We start from the raw sequence: 22435 nt of genomic DNA on the forward strand, positions 1-22435 counted from the left end.
GATGTTTTGCATTTTAGTATAGAACTTATCAGTATTTACCATGTGACTTTATGATGTGATTTTGTATAGGTTACTTTTTTTTTCTAACAGGGTTAGTTTGGAGAGCATCAGGAATTTCAGTTAATAGATTTTTTAAAAGCAGGAAGTACTATGTACCATGTGCTTCTGCTTTTCATTGTTTTGCTTTTGCTGTTTTTAATACCTTATTCTTTTGTGTGATCTTTATAATTTATATCAAAATGAACTTTCTGTACATAGTATTAATAGGAAAATAAATAATTGATACAGATTTTTTCTTCCAAATATTTTTCTTCAAATAGATTCTTGCATATATTCAATAAATTAATTTATTGCTTTACCTTGTATAATTGTAATCTAATGCTTTTACAGGTTTGTGTGTGTTTTAATATACCTTTTTTAAAATTTTAGAGTACTCGAAGTCGACAGGGAGAAGAAAGAGATCCAGAAGTTGAACTAGAAGTAATTGAACTTATTTTCTGGTAGATAATATCAGAGAAGTTAATGTTGTAGTTTTATGAACTACGTTATAATTTATGGAAGCCCTTTTTAAGGTATTTCTTTACAAATTGGACATTGCAAGGGAGTTTATTTCCCTTGTATTTATTTTGATAGAATTATAATATAACTCTTTCAAATACATGATTTCAAAGCTCTTCAATATTCCTGTGAGGTAGGAAGAAAAACATGATTTTTTTTTTAACAGATGATCCACCAAAAGTTGGCAGAATTCAAGAACTTACACAGTATCAAAAGTTGTCAAACCTTTGTTAAGATCCTAAATTTTCTGACTCTGCTTAAAGCACCTTTTTATCAGTCCTTTTAAAAATGCTAATTAAATCAGTTTTGAAATAATAGTGTAACTCCTGACTTAGGGAAAAATCAGTGCTCTTGAGACATAAGCTTTATTATGTATTTCTATTTCAATAAAATAGGCTTTGTTTCATTATGTTTTCTGCAGCTCATTTTTCAGACATTTAAAAGACTATAAGTGAAGGTGTTTGTAATATATTCAATAGTAAGTTATTAACACTGAGATTTAGGACTTAAAATACTATATTTTAAAATGAAATTTCTTTGACAGACTTTGCATCTTTTAACTTTTAGTCCTTTCTTGTTTTTTAGCACCAACAGTGTTTAGCAGTATTCAGCAGAGTGAAATTTACTCGAGTGTTACTGACAGTGCTTATAGCTTTTACTAAGAAAGAGGTAAGGGTATTTACTATAATCTAAATTTTAGTGTTTTTGTTTTCGATGGAATGTTTTATTTTGGTAGTTCTGAGACTTTTCCATTGAAATGTATATGCACACATATACAGTACTCAGCATTTGTTGTGTTTACATCAGAGTATCCCTGATTTTCTCCAAAAGTCACATGAATTTTACATTCTGCTCCATAACATGTCCATGTCTGTTGTTGATATAAAAATAACATATTACGTATTAGTTGGTAAAATAATGGAAGCTGAAATTGCTTCTGGGTAGTTATTGTGAATTGGAGAAATTAAAAATGAGAATTTTAGGCAGGCGTCTTTCATTCAGTTAAATAATTAACTTAGATTTGTGTGGAATAAATGGTGAATATTTTTGTGTGTATATTGCATTAACTCTAAGTAAATTACAGACTAATTTGTGAATAGTTAATAAGTGGTAAGTAGAGATCCAACCTTTACTAACTTCTGTAATTCTGTTCTTTTTTTGAAATTTCACCTTGATGAATGATTTAGTAGGAATGTTGCAATTTCCCATTTTCTAGTTGATTGCATCTCTCTTTTTTTTTTTAAACATGAGATTAGTAGAATAAACCAGAAATGTTTCCTATTGTTCTTTAATGGCTCCTACAATGTATAGATATGGGTAAAAAAATTATTTCTATCCTAACAGGATCTGGGCATCCTATATTAAGTGAATAGTTTGTGAAAACCAATGTCATTACAGCAAGCATTTAATTTCATTATTGTTTATAGGATTTTCCTATTTAATGTATATCTTTCAGTGAAAGAATATGTAAGAATGTTTTTGGTGATTTATTTGCTAGACCAGTGCTGTTGCAGAAGCTCAAAAATTGATGGTTCAAGCAGCAGATCTTCTTTCTGCCATTCATAATTCATTGCATCATGGCATCCAGGCCCAGAATGATACTACAAAAGGAGGTAATTGTCTGTTTTGCTCCTACTCTTTTTTTGTTCTTTCCCATCCAGCATATATAGTGTTTGATTTGTTCTAAAATATCCGTTAAGTCAGTCTATGCAGACTTTGGAATGTTTTGCTCCATAGACTTATATAGAGTGTTTATGGTACCTTCTTTTTAAATTTTTTCTAGACCAGTTTGCCATCTCCTGTATCTTACTGTTTGGGTTCTGAATCTTTACCCTGTCTCGTGATCAGGCTGTGATGTCAGCAGTAAATCGTTCTTTTTTAATCACGTCTCCCCTTTTACTCCTTTGAGAGATCATCAGCTCCGTTACACAGTCTTCCCTGACTCCACCAGGCAGGCCTAGGTATTCCGTCTGTGGCCTCATTGCCTTCATACATGCCTTTGTTACATTTTTTTAGTATATCATATTATAGTTTACCTTTTGTCTTTCCATGAGATTTTTAGTACTATTAGGCCAGAGTCTCTTCTTTGCGTGTCTCTACAGTGCTTGGTACGTTGTTGACAGGCAGTAGATTTTATGAATTAGGCCTTAAAAATAAAAGGAATATTGTACCTTTATTGTAAAAGCTCCAACTGAGTTAGCATTTTAGTAGTGTGTAGCAATTTTGGTTATCCTTAAAACCATTAAAATGAGATGATATTTGTATTTTAAAATTAGTTTTTCACAGTTGTTAGTCCTCTGACCAGGAAGTCCAGTTTTATTGATTCACACTCTTTTCCTTTTTCATCCTTTCCCCTCCTTTTAGGGACAGAAGTTGTGGTATTCCCCTTCCCATGAATTTTTTTTCTTAATCAAAGGTTAGGTAGTGGAGCAGTCCAAAAGGTAATTTAGTTTAGGAAATCAGTATTATCTTTATGGATAATAATTATACTGAACTTATAAATTCATTATTAATTCATTACCATTTTCTCCAGGAGAGGGGAAGATAAGTGACTATTAGATGATTGACTAGGTGACATTCTATAACCAAGGGACCTTAAAAAGAAAAAGGTTTTTATGCATAGCAAGCTATCTAGTACATGTTTACAGAGAGGTAAACATATCTACAACTCTTCAATACTTTGAAATCTAGTGCAAGAATACTTCATGAAAACCACTGTAAAATACATTGCTTCCAGATAATTTGGTTGGTTGGTTGGTTATCTATCAGTAGGGTATTATGATGCAAAACAAGAGTCTTTCAAATGACTCTATTCTGATGCTCCTTTTGCCATATCCTGACTACTGTGGGCTGTTCTGGTCTATAACTGAGAATAATAATTGCCATGGGAGCATTAGTTGCCCATGTGGTCTGTGGCTTCCCTGTAGTTCAGATCAGTCAGCACTTAAAAACAAACAAACAAACAAACAAACCTGTGTGTATATTCTCAACTGTTTCTCTGGTTTTATGGGCTGTTCATGAGTAAGCTTTAGGAAGATGGCTTGCATAAAGTTGGTTTGAATAAACTAAGCAAGTGAAGTTTTAAATTTAGGGAGTATTCACTCTGTGCTTAGTTAAACACTGTTTAAGCTCACTTAATTTAACTTTGTAATTATCCAACTGAAGCATGAAGCTAAACAGTTCTATAATAAAAAAAAAAGTGAATGCCTTCCCAGCAATGTTTATTCTAAGAAAATGGTGATAAAGCCATAGTGGAGATTAGTTTTGGTCTCAGGTTATTCATTTTGCCTTCTTAATATTAGTACAACTCCAGCTAGTGACAAAGTGACTGTGTAAAGCTTGAAATTGCTGAACATTAATTTTAGCTTCTCATTGAAAAGCTACTTAATCAGTGGGAACTGGGAAACAGCGGTGTAAAGGGAGAAAGTAGGAAGAATCAAACTTGATTCAAGGATTACTTGCTGGTGGATTTACTCAGTGGATGTGATGTGTTGAAGATGAAGGAGGCAGAAATGGTTTGGGAACAAGAGATGCTTAAGGAAGGCAGCTCAGGTAGGACGAATGGGAGTTTTTGACGCGGTGACATGGAACAGTCCACCGGCAAAGTAAATATTTTGCTCTGGAAAATGGATGGAAGAGCAGGTTTTGGAGTTATTTTCATGTTAAGTGCTAATTAAAGTTGAAGGAGTGGATATGGTTCTTCAGTGCTTGCTGAGTTCAGGACCTTGAGTTAGAACTTTGTTGAAAAAACAAGAAGAGGATCCAGTGAAGCACATGTTGCTCCTTGTGTTTGTTTATGCAGTTGTATTGCTTGTGAATTCTATACTTCTTTTTATATGTCTGTGGAATTCTTCAAAATAATGTTCAGATAATTTCTTTCAATGAGATTTTCCATGTTCTACTTGTCAAAATTTATTTCTCTTTCCCATATTCTTTTATAGTTATCTGTGGTTGAGGCTTGGTTTACTCTTTAGAATGCAAGCATCTTTAACAGTTGCTAATGGAAATGAAAAATTTAATTAAACTTATGTTGCCTGAAATTGGTAGGTACTTTTGAAGTGTATCTCCAAATCTGACGTTCAGTTTCAAGAGGCCTTGGAGAATTCCCTGGTGGTCCAGTGGTTAGGACTCTGTGCTTTCACTGCTTCAAGGCACGGGTTCAGTCCCTGGTTGGGGGACCTAAGATCCCACAAGCTGCGCGGCACGGGCAAAACAACAAAAACAAAAAGAGGCCTGTCATTCTTTTGAAAAAAATTAAAAGGCGTCTGATTCAAGTGGTAGATTAAAGACATGCATTTACCTTCTGAAACCTTAATGAAGCAATGGTAAGTGTTTGGATATTTTTAAAAAATAGGTATAATCAATAACGAGAAAAAGGAAAAGAAGACAATAGCAACAGAATTTTAGAAGCTAGAAAACAGAAGGACATTGAGCTGTCTGTCCACAAGTAACTGAGTTCTTAGCCACTGACAGGGAAAGTCAAGATACAGTCCAGTTTATACTGCAGATCCTCTGAAGGGCCTCATTTTTAGTATACCAGGTACCTCTAAAAATGAGGATGAGAATTAATGGTGATGAGAACTGGTTGAAAACTGTTTAGAAACAGAGATTTCCTCCCCATTTTCTCCATGGTAACATTCCTGAGCCTCAGAATACTAAGTTTATTCTTTGGAATAGGGGAGCAGAGAGATTCTGAACTGAGAAGATACCAGACACTGTTGAATGGTACACATTATGGGGAGCTAAGTGGTAATTTAAATACTTATTGTAACCACCTGTTCTCCCCTTTCGCGCACACCACGTCAAGCTCTAGCTGTTTTTCCCGCCTACTCAGCTTCCAAAACAGTGCAGCCTGGCTATTGCACTTCACCTAAGAATTTGGAAGACTCTTAGGGAAATCTGGCAAACCCAAGAGATGGAGAAAAACATCAGCAAAATCTAAATTTATTGGTATTAGCAGTTCTCCTGATAAAATGGTTTGGTAGAAAAGCCTAACCTAATTCACAGAGCTCTTAATGAGGTTTTGGTCCTTTAGTTTCAAGCCCGAGTATATAGTCATGGGTGGAAATGTCTAGCCTATAAAAGAGACCAAAACACGCAAGCAAACAAAAACCTTTAAAAAAAATGAAAAAAAAATAATGCATATGTAAAACAAAAATAGGATGTTATTTAAAAAAAGGGAAAAAAGTATATTTGAGCAGAAATCATTAAAAAATAGAAAATATAGAACATAAAGTCGAGGAAATCTTAGAGAAAGTAGAATAAAAATGAACAGGTTGAAAATAAGGAGGAAAAAAGTAAAAATACTATAGGATCAGTCCAGAAGGTCCATTGTCTAATAAAGATAAATAATAAATAAACAAGATAAATGAAGGATAAATTGATAAAAGTTTTTCCAGAAATAGAGATCAGAAAATAGAAGCAAAAAAAAATATCACTTGATCATTTAAGAAGATTTCCTGGAAGGAAATGAAGCAAATACCCAGGTTAAGAGGGCCAGTAAAGAGTTACCCAGCACAATTAGGATGAAAGTAGACTTCTATCAAGGCATATCATCATGAAATGTCAGAATAGTGGGGAAAAGTAGAAGATCCTAAGAGGTTTGAAAGGGAAAAGCAAGTTGCACACACAGAATCAAGACAATGTAATCAAACTTCAACAACAGGAATGGAAGCTAGAAGTTAGTGGAGCAAAGAACAAAGTTGAAGTAGTCACACTTCTTGATTTTAAAACTTACTGCAGTGCTACATTAATCAAGAGAGTTTGGAACTAGCATAAAGATAGACATAGATTAGTGGACTAAAATTGGAAATCCAAAAATGATCCCTCATGTTTGTGGTCAGATGATATTTGACATGAGTGCCAAGACAATTCAATGGGGAAAGAAAAGTATTTTCAACAAATGACACTGGGACAATTGGATAACCACATGCAAAAGAATAAAGTTTGGTACCCTCCCCCACCCCCTCTTCACATCATAAACAAAAATTAACTCAAAATGGATCAGTGACATAAATGTAAGAACTAAAAATATGAAACTCTAAAACCTAGACATAAACCTTAAGAATCAATAAAAAGAAAAATTAAGTCAATGAAAAAATAGGCAAGGGATCTATATATAAATTAGACATTTCTCTGAATAAGATTTACAGGTGGCCAATAAGCATGTGAAAAAATAGATGTGCCATGGGAAATGCAAATCAAAACGAAAAGATACCACTTCCCAACCACTAGATGGCTGTAATCAAAAAGACAGGTAGTAACAAGTGTTTGTGAGATTATGGAGAAACTGGAACCTTCATACACTGCTGGTGGAAGTATAAAATAATGCAACTACTTTGGAAAACAATCTTGCAGTGTCTCAAAATGTATAATGTAGATTTATCACATGACCCAGCCATTCTAATATTAGGAGTATATATACACTCAAGAGAAATGGAAACATATGTCTACACAAAAAGTTGTACATTAATGCTCACAACACTATTATTCATGATAGCCAAAAGGTGGAAACAACCCAGATGTCCATCAGCAGATGAGCAGATAAATGTTGTGCATCCATGCAGTGGAGTAGCATTTGGCAATTAAATGAAGTACTAATATCTGCTACAACATGGAGGGACCTTGAAAACATGCTAAGTAGAAAAAGCCACTCACAAAAGATCGTATATGATTTTCATTTATATAAAACATCCAGAGTAGGCAAATCCAGGGAGACAGAAAGTAGATCAGTGGTTGCCTAGGGCTGGAGGAGGGTGGGAAGAAGGAGGACTGCTAATGTATATGGAGTTTTTTCTTAGGGTGATGAAAATGTTCTGTTTTTCATGGTGGTGGTGGTTTTATAACTCTGAATATACTAAAAAACTATTGTACACTTTTAATAGATGAATTATATGGTATGTTAATTATATCTCAGTAGAATTGTGATTAAAAGAAAAGCAGTGGACCAGTGTTTTCAGAATTTGGGGGGGAAATGGTTTCTAATCATTGAATCCTTTTCCAAAATTATCATTTAATTGTGAAGAAAGATAATTTCAGGTATTTAAAATCTTACAAAATTAATCTCCCCAAAAGTTTTTCAAGGCTACTAGAATGTGCTCCATTAAAACAAGGGAGTAAATCAAGGTAAAGGAAAGTATGGAGTTTAAGGAATATAAGAATCCAGCATAAGAGAATAATGAAGGAAATCGTAGGGTGATAGTGCAGCAAGATCACAAGATACTATATATCTGAGCATAATACATGGAGGACAAGTCCAGACTGAACAAAGTCACAAGGCTTGAGGGTAGATGGCTCAAAGTAGATACAAGATCTGTTGTCACCAATGAAATTGATACAATAGCTGTTCTCTTTAATGTAGAAAAAAGAGATTTAGAGAATTGGCAAAGGATTTGGGGTTGAATTAAAGTGTTAAGTACAGGGCTTCCCTGGTGGTGCAGTGGTTGGGAGTCCGCCTGCTGGTGCAGGGGGCGCGGGTTCGTGCCCCGGTCCGGGAGGATACCACATGCCGCGGAGTGGCTGGGCCCGTGAGCCGTGGCCGCTGGGCCTGCGTGTCCGGAGCCTGTGCTCTGCAGCGGGAGGGGCCGCAGCAGTGAGAGGCCCGCGTACCGCAAAAAAAAAAAAAAAAAAAGTGTTAAGTACATACAAACAAAGCAAACAAAAAGTAAGAAGTGATTAACTTCAGAATATATATGAAAGTAAAACTTATTTCCATGTTTGCGAAAGTTATCCATGGCCCAAATATGAATGTAATTTACTTAATCATAATGGTGCTGAACATTGATTATAATCAAAATTTTGATCTGTGTTGGAGGTGAGGGGACAGAAGTGTATATATGCGTATAATTTATATGTGCTTATAGCTGCTACTTCATATCTTTTTCATTATCTCTTTTTTACACATATCATCTCCTTTTGAAGCTGGAGTAAGTCAGATAACGTGTAAAACAAAAAATATGAAGTAAGTAGCACTATAAATTTGGTGATATGGAGGTAAATACCAAAAGAGCTAAAAAGAAGTGGAAGACATTGCCTCTGGGAAGAGAGGAAATAATGGAATTGGCAGGAGAGGGTGGGCAGAAGATTGTTAGTTTTAATAAAAACCTTGTTGGGCTCTTTGATTCTCAAGTGGTATGCATTTATGACTGAGTAAAAGAAACTAAATTAAAAGTTAATGTGAATTAAAAGTAGATTAAAATATAGTTTAGAATTATGATGGTTTATTGTCTGGTAGACAATAGGGTTAAATAACAAAAGGGTTAAATAACCCTTTAACCTCCTGAGGGCTGTACTTGGTGCTAAAGCAGAAATTATGCTGCCTCAACCCAGTCAACTTCATATGCTGGTTTGGCAGTGCACAGGAGAGGTGGGAACTGACTTCATTTTAAAATCACCACCCATTAGAGAGGCCTATGTCATGAGGTACTAGTGCCAGGAACTTGAGATGGTTTTACTCTTTTAAAACATTTTATTTTTACAAAAAATAAACATACCTCCTCACACATGTGAGGGATATGTGTAATCTAGAGGACTTCTGGTTTTTGGAGTTAAAGATGTTTCTGCTGCTTGCTTCTCTTGTCTACAACCAATTGAAAACTATAAGGAATATGAGAAACAGAATCCTCTCAACTTCTTAAAAAACAGGAAACCTTTATAACCTTAAAAAAAAAAAAAAAAGGAAAAAAACTAACAAACACTGTAACAGTAGGACCCAGATGAGGGAGAACAAAACCCCACCCCTGACATAGCACCACACAATTGGGAGAGGCCCCCAATACTCAGGTTCTATCTGAGGAGTGAAGCATTTGGAGCCTACATCTAGCACCCCAACTTTGACTCCTTCCTGAGGGATAGGCTCCCAAAACACCTAGCTCTGAAAGCCAGTGGGGCTTGTGTCCATGAGACCTATAAGACTATGCCAACCAGAGGAGCAGTTCCTATTGGGAATGCAGTCACTTGCTATGACTGTCCCCACAGGGATCAGCTCAGAGGAAGCAGGCAAAATTACCCATCTCCTAGTCTTTCCTTGAAAGAGGTTTATCTGTATACATTAAAAGCTGCTGTCTGAGGGCCAAGCATCTAATATAGCAGACACTAGGGGCCGGCTGCCTGGCTTCTGCCTCAGCCCACTCCAAGTCACTGGAATCTGCCTGGAAAAGTTTGTACATATATTTGCACCCCAGCTTTTGTGGCTTCTGCCTAAAGCATGGGACCCAGACCTGGCGGTGATAGCCAAAGAGGCTTCCACTCATGAGTTCCAGAAGACTATAGCAAAGAAGCATTTTTTAACTGACTCTACACCCTAAGGTTCAGCACAGAGAGCAAAGGAAATAACCCGTCTTCCAGTCTTTCCCTGAAATAGGTTTAACTCTGTACTTTAAAAGCCACTGCCTGCATGCTGGGCTTCTAATTTAGCGGGCATCTAAGGGCTACCTGAAATCTTCCCCAGAGACAGGGGAAGCCAGCAGGCATCTCTCCCACCTTCTCCCCATTAGCCTGCTTCAATAATAAAACCCAGTTGACAGCGTCTCCCAAGAAAAAGCTTGTACACACATCTGGTGCCCAAGCTTTTGCAGCTGCCATCTGAAGGATGAGCCCCCAGGTCATCTGGCTCTAATGGCCAATGGGGTTTGTATTCAAGAGTCTTACAGTGCTTTATCAAACAAATAGTTGTTAATGAGTACAGGAGAACCCTTCCCCATGGCCATGTACCAAGGTCCAGCAAAGAAGGATTAGGCAAAAACAACCTTCTCCCACTTTCTCCCTGGAAGAAGTTTAACTACATACTCATCCAGCTGCTCCCTGAGGGTCCAGCTTCTAAGCAGCGTACATCTAGGTTCTGATTGTGATCCTTCCCTTTTGGACACTGATGGGTCTTGGCACACCCTCAACTACTGGGAGCCACTAAGAGCAAAGGAGGAGGCTTGGACGGTCACAAAACTTTGAGAGAAAACTAAGGCCTTGGTCTGGGCTGATTGACGAGGTCCATCTCTTATATGACAGTATTCGTCTCCTACATGAGACCACTCTGTCAAGACTGGAAGATATGACTGTTTTATCTAATGCACGGAAACCAACAGAGAGTCAAGAAAAATGAAGAAACAGTGGAATATATTCCAAACAAAGGAATAAGGTAAATATCCAGAAACAGATCTTAATGACATGGAGATAAGTGGTTTACCTGATTGAGAGTTTAAGACAAAAGTTATAAAGATGCTTACCAAGGTTAGGAAGCAATGCATGAACAAAATAAGAGTTTCAACAAGGAGATAGTAAATATTAAAAAGTACACAAGAGAAATCACAGAGCCAAAGAATTCAAAAAATGAACTGAAAAATCGGGAGGCTCAACAGCAGACTAGATCAAGTGGAAGAAAGAGTCAGCAAACTTGACAGGGCAGTGGAATTTATTCAAACAGAGTAGGAAAAAAAGAGATAGATTATGGGATTTGTGGGACAACATCAAGAAGACCAATATATGCATGATAGGGGTTCCAGAAGGAGAAGAGAGAGGAACAGGGCAGAAAGCATATTCAAAGAAATAATGGCTGAAAACTTCCCTAACCTGGGGAAAGAAACAGATATCCAGATCCAGGATGCTCAGAGAGTTCGAAAGAAGTTGAATCCTAAGAGACCCACACTCAAACACATTATAATTAGTCAGAAGTTAGAGACAAAAGCTTTTGACAATTGTCAAAAGTTAGAATCTTAAGAGCAGCAAAAGAAAAGCAACTGGTTGTGTGCAAGGGAACCCCCCATAAGACTATCAGTAGCTATTTCTGCAAAAACCTTGCAGACCGGAAGGGAGAGGGATCATATACTCAAAGCACTGAGGGAAAACAAACCAAAAAGCTGCTAACCAAGAATATTCAGCAGTTGTCCTTAAGAATTAAGGAAGAGAGAAAAAATTTCCAGACAAGCTAAAGGAGTTCATCACCACTAGACTGACCTCACAAGAAGTGTTAAAGGAAGTTCTTCATTTGAAACAAAAGGACACTAGTTAGTAACAGGAAAACATGCAAGTATAAAACTCACTGGTAAAGGTAAATTTATAGTTAAATTCAAAATAATTCTAATATTGTAATGGTGGCAGGTAGACCATTTATATCTCTGGTATGAATGTTGAAAGACAAAAAGTATTTAAAAAACTATAACTGCAGTCATTTGTTATTGGATACACAGCATAAAAAGATGCAAATGGTGAAGTCAAAACCATAAAATGTGGGGAGAGGGAGCTTTTGTATGCATTTGAAGTTATTATCAACTTCAGATAGACTGTTCTAAATATGTTTTATGCAAGGCTCATGGCAACCACAAAGCAGAAGCCTATAGTAGATATGCAAAAGGTAAAAGGGAAAGGAAGCATACCAGTACAGAAAATCATCAAATAATAAAGGAAGAGAGCAAGAGAAGGAAAAATGGAACAAAGGAATTGCAAAACAACCAGAAAACAATTAACAGACAGGAAATGGTAAATCCATACCTATCAATATTTATGTTAATTGTAAATGGGCTAAATTCTCCAATCAAAAGACATAAAGTGTAGATAAAGGTTTGTCAATTTTATCTTTTCAAAAAATTAGCTCTTAGTTTTGTTGCTCTTCTATTCTTTTTCTTTCTTATTTATTTCTACTCTGATCTTTTATTTCCTTCCTTCTGCTAACTTGAGCTTAATTTGTTCTTTTTCTAGTTCATTGAGGTGTAAAGTTAGGTTGTTATTTGAGATCTAATTTCTTAATATATGCATTTATCACTATAAACTTGCCTCTCAGAACTGCATTTGTAGTATCCTATAGCTTTTTGTATGTTGTTTTTTTTAAATTTTCATTTCTTTCAAGATTTAAGAAAATTTTCTCCTTTGTTTTCTTCTTTGACCCATTGGTTGTTCAGGAGTGTGTTGTTTAGTTTCCACATATTTGTAGATATTCCAGCTTTCCTCTTCTTGTGTTCTAGTTTCATACTATTGTGGTCAGAAGGGGTAGTTGGTGTGCTTTCAGTCTTAAATTTGTTAAGAGTTGTTTTGTGTCATATCATATGTTCTATCATGGAGAATGTTCAATGTGCCTTTTTAAAAAAATTATTCTTTGGCTGCGTTGGGTCTTCGTTGCTGCGCATGGGCTTTCTCTAGTTGCGGTGAGCGGGGGCTACTCTTCATCGTGGTGCACGGGCTTCTCATTGCAGTGGCTTCTCTTGTTGCGGAGCACGGGCTCTAGCATGCAGGCTCCAGTAGTTGTGGCTCATGGGCTCTAGAGTGCAGGCTCAGTAGTTGTGGCACATGGGCTTAGTTGCTCCACGGCGTGTGGGATCTTCCTGGACCAGGGCTTGAACCCGTGCCCCCTGCATTGGCAGGCAGATTCTTAATCACTGCGCCACCAGGGAAGTCCCTCAGTGTGCCTTTGAGAAGAATGTGTATTCTGTTGCTCTTGGATGAAACATTCCATATATGTCTGTTAGCTCCATCTGGTATAATGTGTAGTTTAATTCCAATTTTTTTTTTTTTTTTTTTTTTTTTTTTTTTTTTTTTACTGATTTTCTGTCTGGGTGATCTATCCATTGTTGAAAATGGGATATTGAAGTCTCCTGGTATTATTGAATTATTATTTCCCTTTTTAGAGCTCTGAATATTGGCTTTATTTTTGTGCTCCTGTGTTGGATGCATAAATATTTACGTTTGTTATATCCTCTTGATGAATTGACTGCTTTATTATGTAATAACTTTCTTTGTCTTTTGTTATATTGTTTGGCTTAAAGTCTATTTAGTCTGGTATAAGTTTAGCTACTTCTATGCTTCTTTTGGTTTCCATTAGCATGCTTTTTCAATTAACGCTTTTTCTAGCTTTATTCACTATAGCTAAGGTACGGAAACAAACTAAGTGTCTATTGATGGATGAATGGATAACAAAAATACAATATATATATAATAGAATATTAATCAGCCTTAAAACAGAGGGAAATCCTCTTGTTTGTGACAACATGGATGAACCTGGAGGGCATTGTGCTAAGTGAAATAAGCCAGACAGAGGAAAACAAATACTGCATGGTATCACTTATATGTGGAATTTAAAAGAGATAAAGTTTAACTCATAGAAGCAGTAGAAACATGGTTGCCAGAGGCTGAGGGAAATAAGGAGAGGTTGGTAAAAGGGTACAAACCTTCAGTTAGAAGATGAATAAGGTCTGATGATATGATGTATGAAATGGTGACTATAGTTGATAACACTGAACTGTATAATTGAAATTTGCTCAAAGAGTAAAATTTAAATGTTCTCATCAAAGGAAAAAAATAAATATGTGAGGTGATGGATGTGTTAAATTAACTCAGTGGAGGGAATCCTTTCAGAATTATACATATATCAAATCATCACATTGTACACTTTAAATATCTTACAATTTTATGGTCAATTATACCTCAATAAAACTGGAAAAAATATAAAAAATAAAAGGAACTAGTACATCTTGGAGGAATGGGTGATTCCAGGGCTAGGGCAGGGAAAGAACAAGATGAGCCTGGAATGTCTTATTAGCTGGAAGTGAGTAAATGTTCAGAGAATGATGGGCCAGGTCAATTAAACACAGAAAACAGCTTGAACGGGCATTCACACAGTCCAGGTTGGGGACAACTTGAGCATCAAAATAAATAATTATGATAGATCATAACCCATTGAATAAAAGAAGCAGCCATGGTTCCATACTGATATAAATAAATGAATTAATGAGTAGATAGTTTGATGATAATGAGCATACTTAGGTGTCCTTCCCCTGCACCCCAAATATTTATTAACTAGAAAGGGAAAAGGTAACAATAGTGAAGAAGCCTGGCAGACACCAACTTAATCAAGTGATCAAAGTTAACACCACTAGTAGTTAAAATCTCCACTTTGCTGATGGGTTGCAATGAGAACAATATAATGTCACTTCTTTTATAATCCAAAGGTTAACAATTTGAATCTAATCACAAGGAAACAGGAAAACCACATTGAAGGGCAGTATACAAAATTATTGGCGTGTTATTCTTCGGAGTTGTCAAAGTTATCCATAGAAGCCAAGCAGAAGAACTGCTCCAGATTGAAGGAGACTAAGAGACAATGAAAATAAATACAACTTGTGATTCTGATGTCGATTTGAAGCATATTATTGGTACAGTGTGCAAAACTTGAATGAGGTCTGAGCATTAGATGGTAGTAATTGGTCATTGTTAGTTCGCTAATTCTGATTGTTTAATCGTGAATATATAAGGGTATGTCTTTATAGGAATAACACTCCCATTGTATTTGAGAGTGATTCGGTATTGACTGCACTTGCAACTTTACTATAAGTTTGAAATTGTTTCAAAAGAAAAATCCACCTTAAAAAATAATGCAGAAAAGTAGATTAGCGTGTATAAAATGTTGATGTTTTGTTTACAAAAGTAACGTTTGAATGGGCAAACAGTGGTATATCCATACAATGAAATGGTTTTCAGCAGTAGAAAAGATTAAATGTTGACGCACACAACATAATGGATAAATCATTGAAACATTATGCTGAAAGGAGTTAGATATAAAAGAGTACAAATTGTGTGACTCTTTTTGTATCAAAGTAGGAACAACTGATTTATTCATGGAGGAAACAGTGCCATGGTTTCTGGGCATGGGAGTGACTGGCTCCCTTTTGGGGAGATGAAAGGGAACCTTCTGGGGAGATGAAAATGTTGTATACGTTGATTGGGGTGGTAGTTACATGGTTGTATATATTTTTCAAAACAATGAACTATAAGCTTAATATTTGTATTGTATAATATGTATAGTATACCTCAATAAAGTTGAAAAAAATATATATAAATAACCACATGTGAAAGAAGCTTGTAGTAGTGTTTAGTTCTCAAGAGATTAACTAGTCACAAGTGAGCAGGAGATTTGCTTTTCTTTGTACCTCCTTTTGTTGCATTTGCAACTTTTTAAATCTGTTGCATGAATACCTATTCAAAAATACACACCAAAGAAACTCCAAAATTTGTAGATGTGTCTGTAATATCATTTATATGCATATTATATTGCTTATATAACTTACTCTGACCAGTGATTAGGATACAATATTCATTGAGACTATGCTTTTTGAGGTTAACAGTTGTGGTTAAATACCTTTTTATAACGTGTGTGTGTGTGTTGAAATATTTATAACATGAAATTTGCCATTTTAACCATTTTTAAATGTAGAATTCAGTGGCATCAAGTACATTGTTGTGAAACAGTCACCACTGTCCATATCCAGAAATTTTCATCTTACCAAACTGAAACTCTGTACTCACTAAATAATAACTCCCCATTTCCCCCTCCTCCAGTCCCAGACAATCACCATTCTACTTTCTGTCTCTATGAGTTTGACTACTCTAGGTACCTCATATAAGCAGGATCATAAAATATTTGTCCTTTTGTGTCTGGCTTCTTTCACGTAGCATAACTTTATAACATTTTATAAAGGGAAATCAAGTAGCCAAGAAGTGTAGTATAATATAACAAAACCTCAGCAGCTTCTGCATTGTTTTCTAGAATTCCTTCCAACTTAAGGGCATCTAAAACTTATTTCAATAAGTCTAACTATAAATTGCCTAACTTGGGAGAGATGTATTATCCAAAAACGATATAATGTCTCTATCTCTTTTGACTTACACACTTCCAAATCTTTAATTTTGGCATCTAATTAATTTTAGAATAACTTACTTTGTTAAGTTAAATCAAAGCACATTGTTACTATAAATCTTTTATCCAAGGACCTTGTGCTGTTTGTAATACTTTTCTGCTATTGATAATGAAGGTCAGTTATCTAGCAAGGACTTTAGTAACTAAAACACTCTAAACCAATGTGCCATAATATTTTGAATATAGTAATTATATGTTATTATTGTATACTTAAAAGAATGCTAGTGTGAAGGGAAAATCATTTTATTTGGCATTGAAGAATTTTATGTATTTTTAACTGGAAAACCAAGATAATTTTTGTACACCTATAGACTTGTAAAGTCAGAAGAGAGTCTAGAAGTTGTCTGATCTGTATCCAGTTTAATTCAGGAAATCTTTACTGAGCGTAGCACACAATGGGTAGAAAGTGATGTGAATTAGCATCTTTTCTAGGCTCATTTAGTAAGGGCTATTCAGGTTATTTTAATATAAGACAGTCTTGAGATAAATTGTGTGATAGAGATGTATGAAATTTAGTGGGAATATGTTAGACCGGTTTATTCTGGGAGGGCTTGTGTGGTAAAGCTGTCTTTAACTTTTTGTAGTTTGTGTTGCCATGAAATCAGATGCAAACTCCTGCCTGGCTTTTATCCCCACTCCTCCTTAACTCTTCTATATCCTGAATAACGGCTTTGATCTCTTATTATATCTCAGTTCTTATGCTCTTTTCTAGTTAGGCAAGTTACTATGTCTTGTATAGTATGGTTACAGAGTCCTTAGGCATGAGATTCAAGAACAGCTGAGACTTAAAAATAGCTACTAGGATGAGACTTAAAAATAGCTACTAGGAACCACTTTAGCACTTAACCATTTACAAGGACTATGTCCAGAAAAATGTAGGGGGAAATTTAAATGTGTGTAGAAAATAGAGGGAAACATGTAGATGACTTCTAACTTTTGTGCCTAGGGATTTTGTCCCCACTCTATTTATATGCATCTATTTTTACTTTTGAGTTCAGAGAAATTATGACTTGGAAAATTGCAGCTCCCTAAGGGAAAAAGAAAAACAGCCATATTATCTGTCTTCCAGGCCTTTGATATGCTTGGAATACTTTGTCCTGACTAATATTTTATTCTTTAACTAAGTTATCGTGTAGGTCTTTTTTAAAAAAAATTTTATTTATTATTTTTGGCTGCATTGGGTCTTTGTTGCTGTGTGCTGGCTTTCTCTAGTTGCGGCGAGCAGGGGCTACTCTTCATTACAGTGTGTGGCCTTCTCATTGCAGTGGCTTCTCCTGTTGCGGAGCACGGGCTCTAGGCACACGGGTTTCAGTAGTTGCAAGCACATGGGCTCAGTAGTTGCAGCACATGGGCCCTAGAGCGCATGGTCTTCAGTAGTTGTGGCATATGGGCTCAGTAGTTGTGGCACACGGGCTGTAGGGCGCATGGGCTTCAGTAGTTGTGGCGCACAGCCTCAGTAGTTGTGGCACACGGGTTTAGCTGCTCCGAGGCATGTGGGATCTTCCAGGACCAGGGATTGAACCTGTGTCCCCTGCATTGGCAGGTGGATTCTTAACCACTGTGCCATCAGGGGAGTCCCCATTTAGGTCTTTTCTTAGACTTCACTTCTGTGAAGTCTTTCATCTAATTTTTACATGGATAAGACGCTCCTCTGACATCCTGAGGATGAATTATACTTGCATGAATTATACTTGCATCTTGCGTTCATCTAGACCAGTGTTTCTCAACTGGGGCTTCCCAGGGACATCTGGCAATGTCTGGATCCATTTTACAGTTAGGAGGTTGCTACTGGTATGTAGTGGGTCGAGGTCAAGGATGTTGCTAAACATCAGCTGTGCAGAACAGCTGAGTTTCAAAAGTTAATATTGTTTTATATTGCACTTTTTTGTTTGTATAAAATTGAAGTCAGAATATATTGTGTTTGTTATCCATTTCCCATTAATATTTACTTCTTTCCATGGTAATATAAATTTTCATGAGTGTATTATTATGTATTTATCTTCTACTTGTGGTTTAAAGCCTAAAAATAGATGTATTAAGAGTAAATGCATATTCCTGGGTAATAATTTTCCGTGCATATTAGAATACTTTCAGAGAAAATCAGTGTAATGGACTATTTAAGTATCTGGATTCTGTGCGTTTATCATTAAAGTCTGAAATGTATTCATGTTAATATGGTAAAGAAGCTTCTTACAGCATCGTTACTACTACTTTTACCTTAGTTCTAAATGAAGTATTATAAATCAGAAATTCAAATTATTATAGTGGTGGCAGTCTTTCATTTTATTTTGAGCATGCATATCTTATCATTCAGCAAACAAGTATCCAGTGCATGTTATGAGCTAGGAATTTGGTGTTTGGGATCCAACCCTGTTCTTGCTTTCGAAAGAACTCAGAGAGAGAGACAAATGATGTTATCCCACACAGACAGTATAGTAGTATATATACAAAGAACATTGTATATACATCATTGGGAGGAACAATGATGAGAGAGAATTCAAGCTATATCAAGTTCAGACTAAGAACAAGGGGGTAGGTTTTACAGGTAGAGACAATAGTTTGTATAAGCAAAGAGGCATAAAAGGACATGATACTTGTAAGTCACTGTGCTTGCTTATATCTTATAGTACTTAGGGAATAGGAAGTATTAAAAGATGATTTTCAGACAAAGGTAAAACCATGACTCTTATACAGATATAAAAGTGAACATGTGTTAAACTCATTCAGTGACACAACCAGACATGAAAAGTTTTAAAACACACATTTATATGGAGTAGTGGAGTATTGAAATAAATTATAAATGGAGGCAAGACATTTTTCTATAGAGTATAGAAGAAGTCGGTTGAATCTCTACCACACAGAACAGAATTTCATGTTTATCAGTTACCTACAATCTCTAGATTTGTAAAATAGCTCTCATAGAGTCAGTCTGACAATGCATACTCCATTGGAGTACAGAATTTTTTTCTATAAAAGTGGCAGGAAATTTCAAGTTGAGAAAGACTTAGTTTGGAGCTTTGTACTATTGTGAAAAGTGAGATCACCAGAGGACAAAGAATGGAAGAGAGGAACTCACCCTCAGGTCTCTTGTGATATGTTATTTTCATTGTGAATTTCTGGAATTACATCTCAGTGCAAAATGCATTCCAAACTCATGGGATTGGGATGAGGACTGTTTTCCTCTGCCACTTTACATTACTATGTAGTTGAGTGTGAGTTGATTCTGCAGTTCAGAAAATGAAGGGAAGACAAGCCTATGTTTGTGTTCCCGTTTGAAACATTTCTTCACAGTCTCATGGTTAATACAGCATTGCCCTTTTATTTATTCTGAGAGAATATGTTAACTCTGTTTTATCCCATTCTTGGCTTGGAGTTAATTTTGAGGTAGAAACCTCTCTCTGTCACCACTACCACCACAATGTTGGGAGGAAGTACGATTTTAGGTTATTAAATCTGCTTATCTCATTTTAAAAATGTGTGTGTGTAGATACATTAATTGTAAATTATAAAATCCATTTAGAGAATATTGTGATTAGAATTCAGAGATGCTTTTGAAACTGGCCTTTTTCTTTTTATATTTAGTAGTATTTGAGGTTTAAAATTCAGAGAAATGTTGAAAATGTTACCTTTGTTTCTTTTTAGATCATCCCATTATGATGGGTTTTGAGCCTCTTGTTAACCAGAGACTACTTCCACCCACCTTCCCTCGATACGCAAAAATAATAAAGAGGGAAGAAATGGTCAACTATTTTGCAAGATTAATAGATAGAATAAAAACTGTCTGTGAGGTGGTCAATTTAACAAATTTACATTGTATCCTGGTAAGTACAAATCTCTATTCTGGAATGTAACTTTGATTTAACAACAGAATAGTTTATTACTTTTTGGAGACTGACCATCCCAAGGGTAAATAATGCTGCTCACCTCTTATCTGTGATATCTGGAGAGTTAAGTCATGTGTGTGTGTGTGTGTGTGTGTGTGTGTGTACTTTTTGTATTTAATCCTCATAAGGATTTTATACTATCCATTCTAGAGATTAAGAACGTAAAGTGTGGAGAAGTTAGATAATTCACCCAAGTTTTAAGAATGGGGCTTTGAATCGTCAATTCTGTGTTCAGAACCTTTTATATAAATAAATGTTTGTGTTTATGCATGCATGTATACATATACACATACTATATATGTGCATATGTATAAATTTTTTTCATATAAAAATTGGATCATGGTATTTGGTAACTTGCTTTTTCATCACTAGTCTCTATACCACAAACATCTTTTCGTGTCAACAAATATACATATTTCTGCATTATTTTAATGGCTACATGGTATTGCATTGTGAGTATATACCACAGATTTTTTTAGTCCATTCACGTTGAATTACATTTAGGTCATTTTCAGTGTTTTACACTTATAAACAATACTAAGATGAACATCTTTGTAGGTAAATCTTTATATCATGTGCTTCCTTACCCCTTAAGATAAATTGCTAAACAGTGAAGTTATTGGGTAAAAGAGTATGTACATTTTTAAACTAGCATATTTTGGATTAATCTTTTTTATGGGTTAAAATATAGAAACACAAGATTTATTTGGGGAATGTTAAAACATTCAGAGATGGAGTTTTATTAATTGGTAAGGCTATAATGACATATACTTCAATTAGGAAGGTAAAAAACGGTCAAAAAAATAGTGTTATTTAGACATAAGTACACTGATTAATTTTGCATGACTATACATATATATGCATTTGACTGTTGCTCCCCCTCAGTGTTGAGGTACATAATTTCTAGCCCCATGTCATTTCCTCTGTGAAGTCTTCCCTTTTGGTTTCAGGTTGCTTCTGTACCTGTGTTACTTGAGATGACAGATTATCTAGTTTATATTCCTAGAATTTAGCAGCAGCCTCTGGGGTATAATTGATAAATGGTCAATAAAGATTTGTGCTTCTGTTACGCTCTTTCTTATAGTAACTTTTCCTTTTTAAAAAAAATTTTTTTCTTTTTTACATTTATTTTTTTTTTATTCATTTATTTTTGGCTGTGTTGGGTCTTTTGCTGCACGTGGGCTTTCTCTAGTTGTGGTGAGCAGGGGATACTCTTCATTGCAGTGTGCGGGTTTCTCATTGCTGTGGCTTCTCTTGTTGTGGAGCACGGGGTCTAGGTGCACGGGCTTGAATAGTTGTGGCACGTGGGCTTCAGTAGTTGTGGCTTGCAGGCTCTAGAGTGCAGGCTCAGTAGTTGTGGCGCATGGGCTTAGTTGCTCCGCGGCATGTGGGATCTTCGTGGACCAGGGCTCGAACCCGTGTCCCCTGCATTGGCAGGCGGATTCTTAACCACTGCGCCACCAGGGAAGCCTTCCACTAATTCTTTATCATTAAAGCTCAGCTTAAGTCTTTGTTCCTTAGTGAAACTTTCACTGATTATGCCTTTATTCCCTCCTTTTGTGTTTCCTTTCTTTTTAGTAGTTTTTCCTTATTCTGTCATAAGAATCGTAGAGTCTTAAAAGTAAAAAAGATTATACACACAAGCCAGTTCATTTTGCAGTTTATTGTACAGCTAAACAAACTAAGGTTTACAGGGCTTTATAACCCAATTAGATGGTTAGTTAGTGTTATAAGAGAATTAGAATAGAGATTTTATTGTTCTTCTCCATCTGCTTTTCTAATCATTAATTGATACATGAATATATATTTGTGTTCACTAGATTAATTGTAGGATTTTAGAAAAGGAGATCAGTGTGAATTGGAATAAGAAAGTATAATGCAATGGTTGGAACTTGATATTCTGGCAAAAGATTATGGATTGCCTTGTCAGGGGCGGGGTGAATGCATAATGACACGTCATAATAGAGGGGAGCTGGCGGAGCCAGGCCTGGACTGCTGTCACTGGACATGAAGAAGGCACAGTAATGGAATAATTTGGATCTCTGAAAGACTTGAGACAGAGTGGTAGTGGGGGGAGTGCAGCAGGGGCCACGAGTAGAGAAAAAGATTAAAGTTATGGAAGATAAGGGACCAAATAGTCTGGTGGATCTGCATAGGAAACCTGTTATTATTAGGATAAAGTGCCAGGTTCTAGAGAGCGCTTCTACATATCAGTAAGATAAAAATAAACATCCCAATGAAAAATTGGGAAAGGACACGAGCATACATATATAAAAAGAAATAAACATGAAAGATGCTTAACCTTACTAGTAATTAA

The 22435-nt window shown here is 35.8% G+C and overlaps 1 protein-coding gene across 1 annotated transcript in view; it reads left to right on the forward strand.

Moving 5' to 3' along the window:
• Positions 1 to 22435, forward strand: part of NAA35 (N-alpha-acetyltransferase 35, NatC auxiliary subunit) — an 87728-nt gene that overhangs the window by 33826 nt on the left and 31467 nt on the right. Inside the window, exons 9-12 of the mRNA XM_082656558.1 lie at positions 430 to 480; positions 1144 to 1227; positions 2057 to 2171; positions 19877 to 20055. Coding sequence (XP_082512684.1) covers positions 430 to 480; positions 1144 to 1227; positions 2057 to 2171; positions 19877 to 20055 — 429 coding nt within the window. The remainder of the gene's footprint in view (positions 1 to 429; positions 481 to 1143; positions 1228 to 2056; positions 2172 to 19876; positions 20056 to 22435) is intronic.

This window comes from Grampus griseus (genome assembly GCF_964374135.1).
Source record: "Grampus griseus genome assembly, chromosome: 6".
NCBI classification, from domain to species: Eukaryota; Metazoa; Chordata; class Mammalia; order Artiodactyla; family Delphinidae; genus Grampus; species Grampus griseus.